Genomic DNA, 16,614 nt, shown 5'->3' on the forward strand with positions numbered 1-16,614 from the left:
GTTATAATACTATAACAATAACATACAACTGTGTCGCATGCTGAAAATTGGTGATCTACAGACAGTACAGGCTCAGCCAAGGCGCAACCAATATACGACGGATATAAATTAAGGTTATGCATGGTCTATGCAGAATTTGAGCAAGTACAATGCAGACCTCATGGCGTGGATACATCTGATAAATAATGAACCGAATGTCTGTCCTAGCCCACCCCTGCTCCTCACTAACTTAACTAACTAGGTTGACCATTCCATTATGCAGGGACTTTAGATCACGTGACACACCAGTCACGCAGTGCAAGTCATATTGGGAAGAATCGGTTGCGTTACACCATCATTCGTTGCCTATCGAATTTTGTTCCCTTCCGGACACTCCAAGCCTCATAACAACACTGCCTACACTCACGTGGACTCACTCATGTTTTTGGCCGCATCTGTACATTGATCCATTTAACTACTAAACAAAAGACGGACTCCTAACTTCTACAACACGCCAAAATGGACATTGCAGCTCTTCACGTGCAATGGCAGAAAAAGGTACACACATAAACTGCTTCACTGCGTCTGAGTCGACGGCATGCTTCGCGGACCACTTGGGGGTCCGCGGACCACCTGCCTAATAATAACATTCATTTTGTGCCCATCCCTGTACATAATTTGATGTTCATATATTCGAACTAGTTAAGCAAAATTTCCTTTTTCCTTTTTGCAGTTCACAAACACATTTATTCAAAGGTCTATTAAAGCACACCAATTATTTGTCTGGATAAAATATAACAAACAATCGATGACCATAATTCTGTCATTGCATTCATTTCTTCCATGCAGAGAGACAGACATACTCATGGGGCCGCAGGTTGCATGGATGTACAAGAGATACCCTTATTGATTCTCCCATTGGCTTACACTGCTGACGAATGTCTCAAAGGCTTAATTCAAAAGTAGTTCAAAATAAGATTAGAGATTTTTATCACTTCCTGCAGACAGCAGGAGAGGGAGTGGGGGAGAGTGAGAGACACAAGGAGGATGAGAGTGACAAAGCACATCAAAAAGGAAAGCAGACCTGTAGCAAAGAGGGACAAATCAGCCTGGGCTGTTGACAGCAGGCTCCTCAGCTCTTGTAAATAATGGAAAATTGTGTAACGCCTTAAAAATGAGTTATTGTTGACAGCTGACACAGCAATACTTAAAGGGGATGGGGGGGGGGGGGGTCAAATGACAGACAGAGCAACTTGGAAGGAAACCAAGAGATGATCCATTTAACTGTAACCAAGATAAATAGACACAGCACGTTACTTTTGTGACTTGCTCTGTCTTGGTGAGATTTTAGCCTTTAGTTTCATCTGCTAGATCGGGCAGCAGTATTCTGAGCTAAACATAATATTGATCATAATACTATGTATGATGCTATTCTCTAGTCTCTAGTTTAGTGTAAATACAAATGATGATTACAAAAATGTTCCCCCCCCCCTATAAATATATATCAAACCCTCTTTTGGAATGATTGACCAAATGTGGTCAATTTTAAGTGTTCCATCCCTCATATCAAGTAAGCCTAACAGTAGACTCACAAGGCCAGACCTGAAGATGACAACATTTTGTGTTAGAGACCCTGGTAGAGGTTGGTCTAGAAAACATGGCACAAATCTTGGCTATAGTAGCCTACCTTAGGGGACACAAAATAGGCATAGCCCCCCTGTTGTGAAATGGCTATAAACAGAGACTTCTATTAGAACTTAGAAGTCACCTCCGTTCACTTCATCGGGCCAGGTCTTCTACATATAGCCTTCTATCGGACTACTGGCGCGAATAGTGACAAAGCCCTAAACTGGAGGTTTGCGAAATGCACTGGGTGTTTGTCACCATTTCGAGTTACATGAACCATGTAACTCGGCTATTGTCTGCACCCTCATTGCGCAACTCTCCACTAGAAGGCTATAAACAAACAAACAAAAGAGCTTTACACCTGCTTTAAAAATCACACCTGTGTGAACTGAGTGGTGCAACTCCCCTCTCTCTCTCTCATTAGCAGGCAACAGTGCAACACTATCTCTCTTTCTCTCTTTTTTTCTGGCACAACAGCGCCACTTTTGCCCCTACAGGTACTCTAAACGGACATAGTCACATAGTCAGATAGGTTAGGACATAGGTTGGGACCAGGGGTGCAGTCAGACAGATATTTTGTGAAGCCACTAAGGAAATCAGGACTTCCTGAAAGTTCATATAATGGCCTGTTGTGGCGCTGTCATTGGGCCCAAAAAAAACCCATAGAGATTCCATGTATTTGGGCCCAACTTCACCTAGACTGTATTACCTTAATAAACATGGTCATGAATACTTTCTGCTTCCAGTCACTAGTTTAAAGTCTCATTTCTCAAGTCATAATATTCTTTTTGGAAAATTATGGTCCCATTTATTTAAAATATTACCATAAAGTCACGTATGTTCTGAGGGGCGTGGCTACCGTTACAGTCTATGATCGGGAGCCACCCCCCGTTCGAGTCAAAATAAAAACCAACGAAGACGAAGGGGGGAAGTCCCGCCTCGTTGTCTGGGCCAGCCAATGGCCAGCTGGGCCCAAACGGATCTAGAAATATGGCGACTTACAGTTCAAGGACTGACAGGCTTCATTTTACGTCCATATCAGACCCGGAGAACGCTTTGTCCATATTTTTTACAGTCTATGGTTGGGACATAGGGACATTGCTGTTCCTTGGAGTGGTTGCACCACTCAAAAACTGCCACTGCCAATAATCTTATGAGTTGAAATAAAAAAATATATAAATAACTACTGTATTTATTTGTCATTTTTATTTTCTCCTCATTTACAAATGGCCACCTGGTGCCTGTGGCAGTCCCCCTGGGGGGCACGGCCCCCCACTTTGAAAGCCACTGACCTTGCTCACATAGTTTAAATAAGTGTACTGCAGAAGCCATTCCCAGACTTCATGCTACACACAGTTAGTAAGCAGACATATTCTTCAGCCGACTTGTGGGTGAAAATACTGGAAGGGGTCACAAATGTTATCTACACCACCCTCTAACTACTGTAGCATCCAGTCACTCTCTACTGACAGATGACTGAGATGAGATGCCAACAGTTACAAACAAATCAACCAAACAAACTGAACTGTACAGCATAGCAAAGACAGTGATCAATGATCAGCCTTGTGGATAGTACAAATGTTTGCTGTCCTTACTGAGCCGACTCAAATCCTTCCCAGTTACTGCAGAGAAGAATAGAGCAGTGTTTCACAACCTTGGGTCCGGGCCCTCCTTGGTGGGGCACCAAAGAAAGAAGTATTAAGGACGATTTTGGCGGAAGTACTGCTCAAGGAAATTACATTGACGCTTTACATAGCTTTACAATTACAAAGTGTTGTGATTGGTCGAAAAATATCGTATCCGGGGGAAATTCATCTGACGGATGTTCCGTCCCGACACTTTGCACTCTCTGCCTTAGGTTGTGACCAGGCATTTCTCTTCGCAGATGAGTAGTAAGACTTATGTGCTTAACATGTTTGAATAACACAAGTGTGTATGTGTGTCTGTGTCTGTGTCTGTGCCTGTGCCTGTGCCTGTGCGTGTGTGCGTGCGTGCGTGCGTGCGTGCGTGCGTGCGTGCGTGCGTGCGTGCGTGCGTGCGTGCGCGCGCGTGTGTGTGTGTGTGTGTGCGTGTGTGCGTGTGGGTGGGTGGGTGTGCGTGTATGTGTGTGTGTGAAAAAAGGTTGGCAACCACTGGAATAGAGTTACAGGAACATGCTGATCCTGCATGTTCCTGTACGTGCAATAATTGACATCTTCGTTATTTCAGGTGTTACCGTGTTAACAACATCTAGAGTGAACTCAGTGAAGAGCCCTTTAAAGACGGAATGTGATAAACACTGTCCCTATACTGTACTTTACTTGTCAGTTTACAGTATTTATTTTTTTGCAAGGAAAGCTCCTTTTAAATAAATAATGCCACAAACTCACTATTGAAAAAGGGTGGAGAATATGAGCCGATTCCAAATATTTCAAATGTATTTTGTCCACTTTGTCCTTCCTTTTCTCTTGCCACAGTTTGCACCTAACTTAACTGACAGCTCCTGCCCACAAAAAGGCATCATGGTCAACCAAAGTGTTTCACAAGATTTTGTCCTTGTAGCTTAAATACAGAATTTTCTGCATATCTGAAGGCACAGAGCACCCGCAAGACTCTGGTAAGTGATGGCTGACTCAATTATATTCAAGTAAGCTCTGTAACGTTTTAATGACAGAGCAGTTGAGACGAAGAACCATCTAAGTCCACAATAATGATCCATAAATTCCATAATGTATATGTTACTGTAGGCTATAGATAAGGGGTCAGGACAGATAGGCCTTTTCGGGGAGGGGTCAGAATAAATTATGGTCTCAACTATTGTAGAAATGCACAAAACCTAAAAATACAGACATTAAGAGAGAGAGAGAGAGAGAGAGAGAGATTTATGGACAATATAATTATGGCTGAATCAGAATATGAAGCAGTATGGTCCTTTAAGCAAAAATATACAATGGCACAACATGTATGATTAAACATACACACATCCCGACGAGTTATTTTTGCAAGTGGGTCATTAACCATGTAGCAGAGAGTTTCCAGGAGGGAGAAAGAAATCCCTTTGGTCTGGATAGCCTGAAGGCACATGCTTAAGAACAATGCCATCCCATGCCCCTAGTTGTACACTGGTCTCAACTGTCCAAATTTGGAGACCATAAAACGGCTTAAAAAGCCAGACCTAGTACTCAACCTCATGCAATAGTTAACAATAGTGTACTGTAGAAATGCCATAATGGCTGTATTATGGGAGCTGAGATATGTCTATTTCTGTTTCTGCATTTCTGGAAAATGCAATTTCCGTATAGACATTTACTTTGACTTTATACTGTGTTTCCAAATGCATTGCATGGAAAAAGTTTTCTAAACCAATGATTCAAATTACCCATTATTCTTTTGAAGGTGCCAGCATTTATGTCACATGTCTGCTATTAATAATTTTGTATGCATGTATCTCATTTCAGAAATGACACTTCACAATATGTCCTCACTTTTTGGTAACAGCAATCATGGCCATCATTACCTGCATTCTACAGCACAGATGCCAACTCTGTATTATACAGGACAATGAATAATTCCGGTAAGCCCCTTCCTGCTCATCCAGATGCTGTGGTGCAGATTATTTATCAGACATATGTGACTCTAGTCTAAGTATAGTACATTTAACGGCTCCGGTCTCCAGTCAAGTTGGATGTCAATCATGATGCCATCTGCTGGAACCAAATACAAGGCTCGCAAACAAGGTCATATCCAAGGACTCAGCCTCAGCCGCATGACTCCTTTAATCTGGATACATTTAATATTAGAGGCATCATGGCTGACAGCCTTTAATCATTTTAATGTTGCATTAAAACAAATCTCGCTTCTTTTTGTACGGTACGATGCGGGAGTGTACACTGACACTTCTATAGCATAGTAAGGACTAGTTATGTGTGCCGCTCAGTCTGAGCACATCTGACATGCAGCCCAGTCTGGTCAAATATTCATGCTCTTCAGGATCACCTACCATAGAAGGAGAGCTTTCCTTTTACGGTGTTCATCCCGCGGGAATTCTCGGCCACACATTCATATGTGCCAGCGTCCTCCTGCTGGAAGTACGGGATTTCCAGGACACCACTGGCTTTCCTCACGTCCACTTTCCTGGCAAAGGGGACTCCGTCTACCCTCCTCCAGTTTATAGAGGGGACAGGGCTATAGAAATGAAATGTGAAAGATTGACATGTTGAAAGATCTACGTAGCTTGCTCATAAAACACAATAGGGCTATTGTAGTAATTGGCTTTCAACCACACTATAGCTTTGACTGCAGTGCACAGCGTTATAAAGGAAACCCCACAAGCTGCCTTTAACTAAACTTAAGCATTAAATACATAAAACCTAGATACTAATATCTAGGTACAGCCATCAAATCAAATCAAACTGTATTTGTATAGCACATTTACAACAGCCCAAAGCTGATCAATGTGCTGAACATACAGTAGTTAAAAACAAAGCATTGATACAAAAGAAACAAAAAATTGAAGTACAATTAAAAGCAAGAAAGAACAGATGGGTTTTAAGTAGGGATCTAAATGCCCCAATCGACTGGACAGATCGAAGGGCAATATGTTTCAGATCCTGTGACCCGCAGCCGCAAAAGCACGCTCACCCCTGCTCTTCTTGTTGCAGCATTCATGGTTGATACACATGAAAAATATCATGCCGCCTTTCTATTACCATTTTTATTTTAACATGCCAGTGAGCTGTGGTAAGCTTGAGTTGTACATACTTCCCCAGAGCGAAGCATTCCAGTTTTACAGTGGATCCTTTGGCTACGTGGACAACCTCTGGAAATTGCACTTCGATCTTTGGCTCATATTCGCCCATCACACCTGAAGGATAAATGCAAAAGACAAAAGATTTAGTCAGTTTATACAAGAAGAAAGCCCTGCTAGTGAAGCATAACCCTATGCTTCATTCACATTGCCATCCGAGCCCCACCGCTAGTGTTCCTAAAACAGAGAAGGTTGAAATATTCTTAGTTTGGTTAATATGGATATTTAACAAACACCTTCAAAGGCTCCACACCCGGGGATAGGAACCTGTGCCCACAAGGCATTTGTATTTTAGTAAATGTGCTCAACAGATGCCGTGTGTGATTTAATACCGGGACCCCTGCTGTTCTCATATGACAGTTGAAAACACGTTTGAAGTACAGCGTCCTCCTGCTAAAAAGTTTGAATATTTTAAACATCTAGCACTCAAGCTCTGTTGGAGAATGCTCAAACAGTGCCTCCTTCCTTTTGAAGAAATGAGGAGAGAAAGAAGCCAAAAGGTAGTTATCCAGCTCAGCCTAAAGCCAAAGTCAAAGCATTTATTATGATCTACACATCCCCAAAATGTATCGCATCTGCAACATATTATACATTTGGGCCTGATATAACACTTCCCAAGGTACTGGTGGAATTGTTGAAAACATATAGCAATGCTAATGGGTAAAAAGGTCTCAGCAAGCCAGTATCTGTTTACCCTCTACTTCTGGAGCCCTGGCACAGTTCAGGCAGATAACTCACAAATAGATTGAAAACATGCATAATTATATTTATGAATAAATATTTAAATGTTTTAGTGTGAATATGCTCAGCACATTAGAATGCAACCATTTAAGAGCAGGGAGATATACTCATACTGTAATGAACCACCCAGGGGAAAACGCAGAAAAAGCAGAGCCCACTGGTGGTGCAGGGGTGGTTGTAGGAGCAAACAAGTGCATAATGTAAACCTCTCGAGTGCCTCTGCCCGAACTAACTTGCAGGCTACAGTACGCATAATTTGTGACTCGTGTTGGCAAAATCGGTTCACAGTCAGACTGTCACATACTAAACACTCACACACATTCACACAAGGTATAAACAATACCAGCCATGCTGTCGCAGCTGGTAATTAACATTCCGGATTTGACTGTTTAGAATGCTTGAGATTTTACATCCCTGTGAAATATGTGTGCTTACACAGCTATAAACTAAAATCCCCAATGGGTGCTGTCATTACATCAAGCAAGACTTTCTGCCATTTACTGTCAGCCGAGCAGTTCCAGTATTTGTCACTCACTGTGAGTGGGGAAAATGGTATATTGATTCTGGCTTTCTAGGTTGTTTGACTTCTTCATGTCAACAAATCAAAACTGTCCATCATCTTTCGGACAAACAGATGTGAATTTAGTTTGAATTAACTTTGTCACATTAATGTTTATCTCCGCCAAGCCAAAGGCCGGCGGCGGAGATGATTTCTGTCTGTATGTCCGTGGCTAATCTTGCAAACTACTACACTGATCAGTGTCAAATTTCTTCTGCATGCCGCATGCCTAGGAACTGATTCCTTGAATAATTCAACAAATCTGACTCATGGTGGTGCTAGCTATAACCAAATTCACCCTTTGCTTTTCGAAAACGAAGTACTGTACTGTACTGTACTGTACTGTACTGTACTGTACTGTACTGTACTGTACTGTACTGTACTGTACTGTACTGTACTGTACTGTACTGTACTGTACTGTACTGTACTGTACTGTACTGTACTGTACTGTACTGTACTGTACTGTACTGTACTACAGAAGGTTGGAGGCATTCTGCTCTGCATTGTGCCTCAATATGCCTCTCTAAAACCCACAGTAAACCATGGCCTCTTGTGGCTTATTGGTTTATTTGATAGTCTATACCGTTTTTCTGTAATTGTCTTTCCAAATTGGTGAACTAATCAGTCCCAAAAGTGAATCACATGTTGCAGGGCCTCTGTTAGAGTGCAAATCTTTTCACTTAGAGCGCCACTACTGTGAAACAACCATGTAGAACACTATTTTACCCTGCGGATTCCTCGGGTCTCGACGGCTGCAGCCCTTTACTTTTGCCGGGGGCAACTGACTTCACACATTGGCTGCCAGTTATCATATTCAATTTTATGTCAATGGAGGCCACTGTCATTTACATTTCCGCTCTGATTCATATTCCTGTAGGCCTACAAGTATAACTGACACAAGGCATTCATTATCATCATACTTTATCAAAGTCCAATCGCCTGTGCCTTTTCATACATGCACAATGCCAAAATGTCATTACATGCACCACACAGACATAATGATGGTGCCCTTTCTAGATTTGTAATGGTGCTAGAAAAAACACTACTATATTCTTGGATTTGAAAGATGCTGTTTCACAATACTCTTCTTCAACACTACTGTTAAAACTGTCAAAAATTGTTCTGTACAAATGGCTCTCGATGTGGAAGAAAGGCATTTAATCTCTTTGATCTTGTGAGGCATGTGTTATCTGGGTGGTTCCCTAGAAAGACTGTGGAAGCCAATTCAGATCCTTATCATGGCTTGTCCAATACTGGAGTGTAACCACAGACCTATAACCTATGTTAACGAGACAGCTATAAGAGAATTTTGTAGGATACACCTGTTTAATGTGACCCTCTTGATTGGTATTGATGGTTTGATACTAGAACACTACTCCAGCATTAATTCAATAAAGGTTTGAATGACAAAGAAGAAGAACAAAAACAAAGGAAGTCACCAAATTGCTCTGGTGGATTTCTCAAATCTGACAGTACAGTACAGTACAGTACAGTACAGTACAGTACAGTACAGTACAGTACAGTACAGTACAGTACAGTACAGTACAGTACAGTACAGTACAGTACAGTACAGTACAGTACAGTACAGTACAGTACAGGGACACCCTGAGGACCAACACGGTAACTGTCATTTCTCAACCGTTTCGGACGTGGGGTGGCTCGCCGAAACCAGCCGTCCCCCTGGGCGTGTTCCTGTGGGTCTGGAAGTTATGGGGACCCCCCGGGGACGGTATCCGGAGAACTCGCCAGTTTTCCAACTCACCGCAGCGAAAAGTCTTCATCAATTTCTTCATCGTTATGCTAACATGCTGTCTTCATCAGTGTAGTTAGTATGTCAAACCCACAGATGTTATAGTTCATTTCCAAATTGATCAAATTATTTTGTGCAATTAAATGGTCAGCTAGATAATGATAAAAAAGTTGAGTATGTGAATAACAATGATAGTAGGCCTACCAATTCAGGATATTGTTTACTAATGAATTAACATTGTTTTGGTATTTGTTGTTTAAACTTTAGCATTCCTACTTCATCTAGTGTTAACTCTAAACAACTATCCTCTCTCTCTCAATTCAATGCAATTTAAATGAAATTAAAACTAAAATGCACTAAACCGCGGCGAGTCAGAAAACTGGCAAGTTCTCCGGTATCCCCGGGGACCCATCTCATCTTAGAGATAATTTAAAAAAAGATAAAGAAAGACAGATAAATAATTTGCAGCTGACTCAAATTCAGGACTTTACCCCTGCGTCATCCAAACACTGACGAATATTTACTAACTTATTTTTTATATATATTTTTATTTTTTACCTTTTTCTCCCCAATTTAGTCTTTATGCCAATTGATTCCTCCCCACACACATTTCTGTGTTGTCATGTGATTGGTCTAATAATTGGTACTAACAAGCATTAGTCCGACACCCTACCCAGAAACCTAACCTCACAGGGAAGACACAGGTGAGTTTTAACTGGCAACGCATGTCGGGAGCTACGAATGGTTAACCGGCCACACGTGTCTTAACCGGCAACGCATGTCGGGAACCACGGAAACCAGCCATGCATGGGTTGGACTGTTGCATGTCAGACTGTTAGTACGTCAGACCAACGTATGCGCCCCATGACTCAACTACCAGTGAGGAGCCCCCATCGGGAGGATGTAGAGTCTTGGTGGGTCCTACTCCTCCCGCCCAACAATCCCTGCTGACAGGGATAACGTGCAGTGACAATTATCACCCTCCCCACCTGGCTTCCCTTCCTCGAACACAGGCCAGTGTTGCAGGTACTTTTAGGTACTTTACCACAGTGACACCCGAGCACAATTTTACTGTCTTCTGTGAGATAAAAAACAGAGTACATCATTCTGGGACAAAGGTCCACAATTAGATTGCTTGCTGAGAAGGATAACCTTTCCACTGGAGTGCCTTGATAAGGCCAACCTAAAGCATTGAATCAACATACTGAAGGACATGCTGAAATTAGAAAAGAAAAAGCTAATTAACCTTTGCATTTCATTTGTATTCCTTAAGTCCACTCGTCCTACTTTACATTTTCCCCAAAAAACAAGGATTTTTTATTATGGCCATGAGGCAATTCCAGTGCAATATTTATCACATCTCTTTCATAAACCAACCAAGTATCATCAACGCTAGGCACATTTCAGGGAGAACTCACCATATCACTTTCAAAGTAACATTATAACAGGGGAAATGAAGAGATGTAGAGCTCACCATCACTGCGTAGCACTAGTGGCGTTGGTGGCCCCTGAACTCTGGTCTTTGTGACGGTGTTGGTTACCACACACGTGTAGTTGCCCACATCAGAAGGTTCCACTTTGGCGATGTACAGATTCCCCGTCTCCTGGGAGATAAAACGACGAGTATCCTGCTTCACAAATGATGGGTACTCATTAAAGATCCAGGTGAATATCAGGTCTGTGGAAAAAAAATAGGAACATGACATGAGTTCAAATACCTCATACCCTGAAGAAGGCAATTTGTTTTCCGAAACGTTGGTAACTCAATAAACAGTATTTTTTGCATCGTGACTACGAGCTGTGCGACCTCTCCTTTCTATTTTCAATTTTGAGTTTGAATAAAACAAAAATTGAAAGGTTGAAAAGGTGTCACACCAAATTGTTAATGTTTTCAAAATACCATAGAATACTGTTCTTTCTTTCTTTCTTTTGAGTAGAGCGGTGCCCATGGGGCCTCTACAGCGGTGCCCGTTGGGCACTAGCCTACTTGGAACTATGCAAGTTGGAAATGCATGCCCCACCCAGATATTATGTCTGTGTCCCTTTTATGCCCATATATGGAGTTCTTTGTCAGGCATGCCCAAATATAGAGTCTATGCAGACGTCAGAATGATGTCAGAACAGGCCAGGTCCATATATGGACCCTGAGCAGGGGCCCTGTCCAGAGCCCAGGCAGAGGCCTTTTGTGGCAGTTCTGGACAACCATGGGTCCGCCGACTCGACACCGGGCAATGCACCCAGTGAGGTGACGTGGAATGCGTGTGTCGAATTTGAAGTTTGAAGTTGGTGTGTGCATTTATAGATAGATAGATAGATAGATAGATACAGTAGATAGATAGATAGATAGATAGATAGATAGATAGATAGATAGATAGATAGATAGATAGATAGATAGATAGATAGATAGATAGATAGATAGATAGATAGATAGATAGATAGATAGATAGATAGATAGATAGATAGATAGATAGATAGATAGTGCACAGAATAGAGTTGGGTGGAAGAATGGAAAAATGGAAGACATGGTTGTGTAATAGTAGTATCACTCTAAAAGGTATACATTTAAGATGATGAGGACTGGGAGAGGTTACAGACCAATCATTTTTCATGTATAGCAGAGGGGGTATCTCATTGTGGATTTGGTACAGATGGATGACTACACTTACAAACCACCATGCTCAAATATATAAGTACATCTCAGATTGCAAACTGAAATGGAATAAATCAATGTAAAACATTCCATGTCATCCATACATTTTTTGTTTTAAATTCATATGCAATCTGAGTATACTCTGTTGGTATATGATCAATAAAAACACTTAACGCAAAGCAATATCAGCTTTCTAGTGGGGCTGCTGCTGAATCCATAATGTGAGAATTCCTTGATCATTCAATTGCATAGCATCCAAAACAAAACAAAAAAACATAATAAAATAAAATCTTGACACCAGCAAAGTTTCATGAAAGGGAAACATAAGATCTAGACCAGAAAAAAGTGATCTTTGGAACATAGGTCTCCGCCAGGTCAGGTAGGTTATTGTGGGCCAGCAATGTTTGGAATTCGCCAATTAGGATGGAATACGGAAAATCGGACAGATCCATCTTGAACACATGACTATAGAGATAATTCGTACCGATTTGCGTGACTCCTGGTGGCGCTATAAAAGGCTGATGTGGAACAATGTAGGACAGAGGTTTTTCGTTGGCCTCTATCGAGTGTGCGTGCAAAGTTTCATGCAGATCTGTGCAGTTATCCCATTTTGGGCGGGAACCCCTTTTGGTGTTTCAAACATTATGTTATAATTTAGCTATTTAAAAATAGCAGATCTACAAGCTCATAACGCACCACCGAGTGGCGCGCTACGAGCTTGTAGGTCTGCTATTTTTGAAAAATCGTAAAAATGTGGCGCAAATCTTTGAATATATATTCTTTCAAAGTGAATGTTTTTAAATCAGGTCTAAATGGGTTATAGGTTAAAATGACAATCAGCCTGCAGCGCCACCATGAAGATCATTTGAAAAATGTTCTCCCTCGGCCTAGTGGGAATGTGCTTCAAGGAAATCACACTGCGATCATGACTTGAGGCATTTTGTTCAAAACCGACAAAATCCTGCAAACTTTGGAAGCCAATGCCAACAGGATGGAATGAAAATCTGACAGATCCGTGTTGATCACATGACTATAGAGATACTGGGCTGTATTTTGCGTGTCTTAAGTACCTGGTCTTATTCCCTAACTTGAGTAAACTAAAGACCTGGAGGCGTGATCAATGCTCTTTGGCCACTCAGAATAGCCAAATGGCATTGATCACGCCTCCAGGTCATGGTGTGAGCTCATGGCTATTTTCGGTTAAATGATTCAGTCTACAGTATATAGGGAAAAAAGGACTGAGCTAGTACAGAGCATTCTCAGGTCAGGTTTACCATATATAGAGGGTTTAAGAGAGCAAAAGGTAAGTTATGGTGCAGGGCATATTAGCAAGAACTGTAACTGTCAGACTGCTATAATCAATGAGCACTCTCGGAGTCTAAATGTCAGCATATGTCCAACGTCACATCACTGTGTAGAAATGTTTCAAAATGAACCAAACCCACGCTGACCTTTGAGCAAGACATTGGATGTGAATGATCTTACATTCAACCAGTCTAATTGCCAGAAACATTTGGGTATTTCCCTGTTGAGTCAAATCAAACCCTACCACTTGTTAGTAGGCTGGTAATTAAACAAAATCGTCTAGGAGGATTCCTTCCCTTACCGGTCCAAACTGCCTGGCCATTTATCACAGCATGGTCTTGCATTCCAGCTGGCTGTTAGAAACAGGTACAGCACAAGAGACAGGGGAGCTGGCCAATTGGTGTATTCTAAGCAAATGGTGTGTGTGTGTGTGTGTGTGTGTGTGTGTGTGCGTGCGTGCGTGCGTGCGTGCGTGCGTGCGTGCGTGCGTGCGTGCGTGCGTGTTGAAGCTGGAACATGAGAGAGGGCCACAGGGATAAGGATCCCACTAAGGTGGGACATGGCATGTTTTTGTGCTCATTTCCTCTCCAGTGCTTTTGCGCCGTGGCTGCACCTGCTCTCGTCCAATGTTTACAACGCATATGAAAGTATGACAAAACACGAGCTGTAGAATCCCACCGAGAGCGAGAATATAATGAGATGGAGCCACAAGCCGCCACAAAGATATTTACATTATAGTGAAAAGAATGCCATGGGTAGGCCTTTCACAATAACAATTATTTGAGATAATCACAATTACTTTTGCATAATTATCATAATCGTTTCCATGTTTAAAAATGTTTTTGATTTACAAATATAAACCCCCCCCCCCAGTGTTAATAGCTTATCTACAAGCTCACAATGCATCGTGACATGTTGTGAGCTTGTAGATACATATTAAGAGTATAGTATTAGAGACCGTCAGTCACGGTCAGTTCTTTATTGTCATATCTGTCCCGTGCAATTTCTGTTTACGAAACCTAAAAGCCAAACAGAAATTCAACGTTTATTATTAGGTTCCACAATTCAATCGTTAACCCCAATTACATGTATTGCGACGGTAGGTCGCATTTACTATGAAAACCTGTATTCCGTTTGTCACGTCACTCCTCCATATTTGGTCACACCTCATGATTTCACACCTCCATATATGGTCAAGCCTTGTGGCATCACGCCTTGTGATGTCACGTCTCCATACATGATCAAGTCTTGTGACATCACGCCTCCATATATGGTCACGCCTCGTGGCATCACGCCTTGTGACACGTCACGCCACCATATATGGCCAATGGCCATCTCCATATATGAAGATCACCATACTGACCTCATCTAATGCTGGATAACCATACATGGAGAAGACTGGATCATCACAAAGATCTGCAAATATGGAGCCGGCCAGCAACTCTACATCTGACCTCAAATCTCAAACCCTTAAATCTCCATATATCCATAGCTGACCTGTTCTGACATTCCATATGTTGATCTGACCTCATCAAACCCTGTACACTCAAGACTTGCTCCATATATGGTCAGTACAGAATTCATTCCATATGTTGATCTGACCCCCCATGCCAAAGCACCAGCGCTCATCCAGCAGTCTACAGTCACCCAGGCGGATGTGTGCACGCGTCACGCCCTCAGGGCGTCTTACTGGTATTTGTATGACAATCGTCAAGTCAAATGTCATGATCGTGACAGCCCTCATGGGCGATTGATATACTTCACTCGCCTTACAAAATGCAGGACTTCTATAAGATAACTTGTAATTAGTGTAGAAATTTGAATGCCAAGGGAAATCAATATTAACATATTTGCAGTGTGTAAACAACATTTCCATGGTGACAGGGTATCAGCTTATCAGTATGACGAGATCAGCTCAAATTGAAAGTTGTTTTATTAACTCTGCTTCCTTTTCTTTTTATGAGGAGACAAACAAGAAGAAGTCTTCTTCTTGTATTTCAAAAAAGATGCTTTGCAAGGTCAAGAAGAAGTCTTCTTCTTGTATTTCAAAAGAGATGCTTTGCAAGGTTTGAAGAAGAAGAACAAGAAGAAGAATGTTTTTTTGGAATCTGGTAATGGCTTTTTTAGAAGAACCTGTACTATATATCTAAAACGTCACAATGTGAGATTGAATTAATTATTGTGCTGAGCTTATTTATTTAGGTAGTCACTATGAATGAACTTCGGTCAATAGACACTGGAATTCAAAAGGCGTATAGCTTAAAAGTCTGGGACACGAACAATTAAATGTGTGACTTTGCACTTCAATCACAAATTATTCTGTGATAACACAGGGATGGTGTGGCAACACAAAGATGTTAACACATTTTCAAAAGGCAAATCTACCAAATGTTTCCAATAACCACAAGTATATTGTGTTACAATAGTTTAGCATGACATATCTTATATTGTGAAAATATTACTTCTACTCCTTTCTCCGCTGTCACACAGTCAATAATCTAATTTGAACTAATAGCTACAGTGCAACATGACAAAAAAGTTCTATTTATTTATCTCTTAGTGGGGATTTATGTCGGTGTCCTACATCTAAAATAGCAGAAAAGCAAACTCACAAAGTGCCATGCTGCGACTTGAGGTAGGCTAGTAAATCAGCTATTGCGTAACAAAATGTAAATCAGGAACTACTTCACTGAGAGGCGAGTGATCAGTGATTTACTTTACTTTATTTGTTTATTTCTGCAGTGCACATTAATGAGCATTTCAATCAATACTCATGATTGCCAGATTTAGCGAGAAGCTCATTTCCATCCATAGTCCCACATACCATACACACCACAGTGACAACATGACAAAATCAAAACCTATTTTGACACATCTACGATTAAAAAATGTAGCCTGGTCACAAGTTTGAGAATTCTTTATTAAGGGCCAAGCCCGAAGGGACTTTGGTCCCTTATTGTATTTGTCTGCTTTTTTTCTTCTCCTTATCTTTCTTCTCCTTCCGCCAAAAATAGCAGTAGTTTTTTGCAAAACGATGGTAGAGGGCTATGCCAAACGGTGAGGACGCGAAGCCCACTACCATTGCGGGCGGCAGTGGCTAAGGGTAGAGCGGCTGGATGGTAACCGCAAGGTTGCCAGTTCGAAACCGGGCTCCCCCAGAGTTAGTGTCGAATTGTCCTTGAGCAAGACACTGAACCCCTAATTGCTCCTAATGTACT

At 41.6% G+C, this 16,614-nt stretch overlaps 1 protein-coding gene across 1 annotated transcript in view; it reads right to left on the reverse strand.

Moving 5' to 3' along the window:
• Window positions 1-16,614, reverse strand: part of cntn4 (contactin 4) — a 140,870-nt gene that overhangs the window by 50,861 nt on the left and 73,395 nt on the right. Inside the window, exons 5-7 of the mRNA XM_083770561.1 lie at window positions 10,916-11,119; window positions 6,346-6,448; window positions 5,585-5,769 (exon numbers count right to left, since the gene is read on the reverse strand). Coding sequence (XP_083626687.1) covers window positions 5,585-5,769; window positions 6,346-6,448; window positions 10,916-11,119 — 492 coding nt within the window. The remainder of the gene's footprint in view (window positions 1-5,584; window positions 5,770-6,345; window positions 6,449-10,915; window positions 11,120-16,614) is intronic.

The sequence above is a fragment of the Protomyctophum parallelum genome, assembly GCF_964188405.1.
Source record: "Protomyctophum parallelum genome assembly, chromosome: 8".
NCBI classification, from domain to species: domain Eukaryota; kingdom Metazoa; phylum Chordata; class Actinopteri; order Myctophiformes; family Myctophidae; genus Protomyctophum; species Protomyctophum parallelum.